The sequence below is a fragment of the Lolium rigidum genome, chromosome 3 (genome assembly GCF_022539505.1).
Source record: "Lolium rigidum isolate FL_2022 chromosome 3, APGP_CSIRO_Lrig_0.1, whole genome shotgun sequence".
Lineage (NCBI taxonomy): Eukaryota > Viridiplantae > Streptophyta > Magnoliopsida > Poales > Poaceae > Lolium > Lolium rigidum.
This window is the reverse complement of record NC_061510.1, coordinates 357,398,644-357,404,643: the sequence shown is the minus strand read 5'-3', so window position 1 is coordinate 357,404,643 and position 6,000 is coordinate 357,398,644. Positions and strand designations below refer to the sequence as shown.

General features: G+C 45.1%; 1 protein-coding gene across 1 annotated transcript; it reads left to right on the top strand.

Moving 5' to 3' along the window:
• The first annotated feature begins 6 nt into the window (after positions 1-6).
• LOC124704118 (glutamate decarboxylase-like) lies at positions 7-4,670 on the top strand. The gene is made up of 7 exons (XM_047236356.1): positions 7-293; positions 375-579; positions 2,901-3,101; positions 3,194-3,408; positions 3,494-3,747; positions 3,835-3,887; positions 3,980-4,670. The coding sequence occupies exons 1-7, from the start codon at positions 202-204 to the stop codon at positions 4,445-4,447; spliced, it is 1,488 nt and encodes a 495-aa protein (XP_047092312.1). The 5' UTR covers positions 7-201; the 3' UTR covers positions 4,448-4,670.
• Positions 4,671-6,000: the final 1,330 nt, after the last annotated feature.

The window sequence follows — 6,000 nt, the reverse complement described above, 5'->3', positions numbered from 1 at the left end:
CACCACGGCGCGCGCGGCATCCTATCCTGTCCTACAGAATAGGCAACGTGCCCCTTTCCTTAATTACTGGCTTGATTGATCGATCCGGAGACGCGACGACCCCGGCAACCGATCTCCTCCTTCTTCTCCAAGCACACACAGGCTACGCTCTACTACCGCCTCCTCCCTCGATCGGATCAGCCATCCCCAGCCGCCGGCGAGATGGTGCTCTCCCACGCCGCGTCGACGGGCTCCTCCGATGACTCGGTCCACTCCACCTTCGCCTCACGCTACGTCCGCGCCTCCCTGCCCAGGTGAGCTCCCTCCCTCGATCGTCGACGGCTAGCACGATCGAGATGGATCATGGATGCCTGATTTCGTTTGGTTTCAACCAGGTACCGGATGCCGGACAACTCGATCCCCAAGGAGGCGGCGTACCAGATCATCAACGACGAGCTGATGCTGGACGGCAACCCGCGCCTCAACCTCGCCTCCTTCGTCACCACCTGGATGGAGCCCGAGTGCAACAAGCTCATGATGGACTCCATCAACAAGAACTACGTCGACATGGACGAGTACCCCGTCACCACCGAGCTCCAGGTATGCCCACATCTCCGATCCTATGGTATACCGTCAATTTCATGCCCGGTCGTGATTTGCTTTCGGGATCTCTTTCCGTTTTAGTGTTGAAATTATGATTGGTTCGTTTCCACGATGCATAGCATGGGGAAAAAGGTTCGGTGGTTTGCTCGTGTCAGCACGTTCAGTTAATGGACGCTCATTGCTTCCACTTGGCTAGTTTTAAATTTTTTCGAAAGGTCCACTTGGCCGGTTGGTCTGATCTGGCACATAAGCTGCAAAATTATAGTGAGACTTTATCCCACACCCAAGTAAGAATGTTACAAAATGGTGAGTATAGATCGTCTTCGTATGCTGCGTTCCTATCTACTACCTCTAATCTGATTTAATCGACGCCTGGACACTACCAGGTCGTGTGTACCTCCTGTGTGAGACTGCGTCGATCTAATCCGATCCAAGGGAGTAAATAACAAATGAGAGGGACTCCACCCCAATTTTTCGTCAAGGTAGATGTGACGATTCGAAACCCGAGTACTGGTGCTTTGCGCTTTTGCGTGTCAACCTTCTACACCACGGGAGTCTCCTCGCTACGTTCGTATCTTGCCTCTGTGCCTACGACAATATCTTAAGATTCATTTCCTATGGATGGTTGTAAAAAGGATGAATTAATTAAGTACCATAAAACTCATCCTTTTGATAGCTCTAAAGTTAATTGAGTATATAGTAAAGGTAGTGCTATTGTTGACTTATTATTACAGTCTACAATCACTGGTTGCTTAGTTGTTACGGCAGCCAGAGCTAGCTAGCACTCGTAGCCATGCATCATCATATCGTAAAGAGAAAGATCATGATCATAAAGAGAAGAAAATCGAAAAACATTGAGTGTTCCAAGTTGCAAAAGCCCAAAAATTAATTCCCTCGACAGTGTGTCCATCCATGTGTCTATCTTCTTGACATGCATGTGAACCTGAATAGTCTACTGAATAGTAGTATGGAGGAACAGAACGTGCGGCGGCTTCATCGCGCAACAAGACACCCATGTCCCTGTCTGCCAACGGGCGAAGAAACTAATGATAGACCAAAGCCATGCATGTTCACAGGGTGATTGTTAACACTCGGGTCAATAACAACAAACACCGATAGATCGAGGGTGCCAAGAAGTCGCATTCCAAGTAGTCCGAGTTGTCCCTGTCCGTCCTATCACCATAGTGCTAGGCCACCTAGTTAGCCGCTCCTAGCCATGTGTAGGTTCGGTCTCGATGTAAACCAAAAACGTTTTAAAAATGTGTAGGTGCCATTTGACCGAAAACTTTCTTTAGCTCCAGAGTCAAGAGCCTGGTTATCACTTTATCTTAAAATTTCAAAAAATTCAGATCTACAAGTTTTAGAAAAGTCTGTAAAACATATGGAAGTAGTTAGTCATATAATCTGCAAACATACAAAATCTTAATTATATTTTTTTATTCTGAGCTGCACAAAAATGATAATATCTTCTGAATTTTGGAGTTCTAAAAATACGCACTCCTTCACTATACTCAGATTCATATATTTTTTTCCTTTTGTGTAGCTCGGAATAAAAAATATATCATTTAGTATATCAATTTTTCATAATTTTTAAAACTTGTAAATGTGATTTCTGAGTTTTTAAAATAAAATAATTGCTGGAGCTCTGAAGTCAGAAATGTTGTGACAACACCTTGCGATGTAATCGCCTTGATCAGATTGTGATTGAAATGCTATGGCCATGTTATTCTCGAGATTCATGGTGCTGTTCGAGTACCTAGTCTCGAGCTCTATGGTGAAGAATCCACGTCTAACTTTCATTGGTTTAACGTGACGTGTCGTTCTTTTGTTGGGCATTGTTTGGAGATTTTCTGTAGCGTCAACTGCCCCAGTTGTTGATGGATGATTTTTGTTGTTGTAATTGGTCAATTCGGCAATGATATGTGGATGTCTCTGCTTTTGTGGCCCTTTTTAACAATCTTGTTTTGCGTGTCCTTGGTTAAAATTGCTAAAACTACAAATATAAATACTTGGACTCAAAGGTTTGAATAATCATCTGAAATTTGAAGGACCAAACTTTGTCAGCTTCAAAAACTTCTGTATCAGGCCTTCAGAAGTGCGTGCTGCAATTCCGTGCAGCACTAGTTTGGTCTGTACCAAATGATTGGTACTCTATTCCATACGTATTCTGATCTCTGAAGTATATACTACTCCGTATAACTAGAAATTGCTGCGCAAATATTTCACTGTTTTTGTTCTTTTGGTTGTGGACATTAATAGAAATCACATCATTCCTTTATCGAATATAATTCACTTACGCCTAAATTTCTGTTATGCAGAACCGCTGCGTCAACATGATCGCGCATCTGTTCAATGCTCCTCTTGGGGAAACCGAGACGGCTGTCGGAGTCGGCACCGTGGGGTCGTCCGAGGCCATCATGCTCGCCGGACTGGCCTTCAAGAGAAGGTGGCAGAACAAGATGAGGGCTGCTGGCAAGCCCTGCGACAAGCCCAACATTGTTACCGGTGCCAACGTCCAGGTAAGTACCAACATCTTCATAACGCAGTGTGTTGTGGTGCTTAACCATACTTTACCAAAGTTATATTGATTGATCGGCACAATTCGATGCAGGTTTGCTGGGAAAAGTTCGCGCGGTACTTCGAGGTGGAGCTCAAGGAAGTGAAGCTGACCGAGGGGTACTATGTCATGGACCCACAGAAGGCGGTGGATATGGTCGACGAGAACACCATCTGCGTCGCTGCCATCCTCGGCTCCACGCTAAACGGGGAGTTTGAGGACGTCAAGACGCTCAACGACCTGCTCGTCAAGAAGAACGAGGAGACAGGGTAACGATATAATCAAGCATCCTAGAGCTGTGCATAGATGTTTCAAGTTCAGTTCTAATGGGTTAGTTTTGGACTGAACGTGCAGCTGGGACACGCCGATCCACGTTGACGCGGCAAGCGGTGGGTTCATCGCGCCGTTCCTGTACCCAGAGCTGGAGTGGGACTTCCGGCTGCCGCTGGTGAAGAGCATCAACGTCAGCGGGCACAAGTACGGCCTCGTGTACGCCGGGGTCGGCTGGGCCATCTGGAGGAGTAAGGAGGACCTGCCGGAGGAGCTCATCTTCCACATCAACTACCTTGGCGCTGACCAGCCCACCTTCACCCTCAACTTCTCCAAAGGTGCCGTGTTCTTTGTTTTGTCCATTTCGGTGCATAGTAGTGCTTCAGATTGGCTAATTTTGCTTGAATCTTGATGCACACATACAGGTTCCAGCCAGGTTATCGCACAGTATTACCAGCTCATCCGCCTTGGTTTTGAGGTACTAGTCGATCGGTCTGAACATTTCTGACTTCTGAGGAACATTCCCCTAAGTTCTAAACTAATCTCTGTTTTTGGTGTGTAATAATGCAGGGGTACAAGAACATCATGGACAACTGCCAAGAGAACGCGATGGTGCTCAAGGAGGGCCTGGAGCGCACGGGGCGGTTCAACATCGTGTCCAAGGACAATGGGGTGCCGCTCGTCGCCTTCTCCCTCAAGGACAACAGCAAGCACAACGAGTTCGAGATCTCCGAGTACCTGCGCCGCTTCGGCTGGATCGTGCCGGCCTACACCATGCCGGCCGACGCGCAGCACATCACCGTGCTCCGCGTGGTCATCCGGGAGGACTTCAGCCGCACCTTCGCTGAGCGCCTTGTCATCGACATCGAGAAGGTGCTACATGAGCTCGACGCGCTGCCGTCACGCGTTGCCCCCTCGCTGCTGCCCAACGGCGACGCTACCGCTCCAAATGACAAGGATATGGAGAGGCAGCGCGAGGTGATCACCCTCTGGAGGAGGGCCGTCGCGGAGAAGAAGAAGACCAGCGGCGTCTGCTAATCAAGCGACGCACATGAGCTGTCGGTGTGTACTAGCTGCTGCATGCTCTGGGCAAAAGTTATCTTGCATTTCTGATTTGATTTTACAAATTAAGGTCGCTTCTGTCCATGTTAATTTTTAGAGGCCTGGCTCCATTTGATCGAATATGTTCTTGTACGTGTCAAACATCAGTTATGTACTTATATTTGTTTTACAAAATACGGCTAAACGTGGTATCCATTTATCTTCTTTTGTGCTCGTTTTTGTTATACCTGAATATAATATGCAGCACATTTAGGACCTATTTGGTGTGCATGATTATAAAAAACACAGGAATTGCAAAGACATCGTGTAATCTAAATTCGTACAGAATTTCAAAACACAGGAATCTCACAAGAAATATATCTTCACATAAGAACTAGATGATACCTCGTGCGTTGCTACGAGAATTGCTTGAAATATATTTGGATGATATTTGTTTTATAAATTATGTTGGGAAAACCGGATATAAATGTAGCAAGGAACTGGATGTGTCAATATGCGAACTGCAGAAGAAAATTATTATTTATTCTGTCGAACAATCAGATCATTACAATTTTCTTATTGAATATAAATAGCATGATACATGGCAAAGTTTATTTAGAGTTGTTCGGGTGGGTGCCTTCTTCGTCGATGATAATTTGGACATGCGGGGTTCCTTTCATCACGTATTGAGCGATGTATTTGGCAGCCTTGAATCCGTGATCCTCGGGAAGCTTTGTTGTGCCTTTGAAAGTAATACACGTTAGTGGTTTTGTAGTACTCTTCAATGTCTGCAATAGCTTCCATGTACTTTCTCTGGGTGACTGAATAAAATAGGAGGCAGGGTTTTCTTTGATGCATCAGCTTGAAACCTGCATAAATTGTTTTTGTATTGTTAAATAAGGAAAGTGTGCAAAGATTGAAAAAGCAATAAAATTTGTTGAAGTGGACATTTTTCAATAAAGGACGCTTTATTATTCGAAGTTTCAAGCATTACACCCAGCCTCTACATAGTTAAGATGCACACAGCCGTTTATAAATCCATTATCCAACCAAAAGGAGTGCACAAAGAACAAAAGGAAAAAAAACCAACTAGTTGACATCTCCATTGGCTTCTATCATACGGTTATGCAGCCATCTATGTTGGCAAATAAACTCATTGTCCGTATTCTACAACCGTGTAGACACCTCCATAATTAGGTCTCGGTCCTCGAAGCATTGAAGCGGCGATCATGAACGGAGCATAGTTGTACCGGTAAATAACCTGCATAATAGAAGAATTTTTGTCATTAAAAACCTTGTCATTTCTACACAGCCAAAGCGACCATACAACTGCAATCTCTCCCACTCGGATAATCGTTTTATACCTGGAATTCACCCCATTTAGCTAACTGCCAAAAACATTTGCAATACTACGGGGTGGGTACATGGTAGATCCTATCTGAATGATTGACCATATAGATCTAGCAACCCGGCAATTGAAGAAAAGGTATTTTATTGTCTCTTCTTCGTGCCAAAACACAAATTTCTTACAACCATGCCAGTTGTGTTTT

Coding starts and splice junctions, on each gene's coding strand:
- LOC124704118 (XM_047236356.1), top strand. CDS start 202: ATGGTGCTCTCCCACGCCGCGTCGACGGGCTCCTCCGATGACTCGGTC. Junction 580..2,900: donor CCGTCACCACCGAGCTCCAG/GTATGCCCACAT, acceptor TCTGTTATGCAG/AACCGCTGCGTCAACATGAT. Junction 3,102..3,193: donor TTACCGGTGCCAACGTCCAG/GTAAGTACCAAC, acceptor AATTCGATGCAG/GTTTGCTGGGAAAAGTTCGC.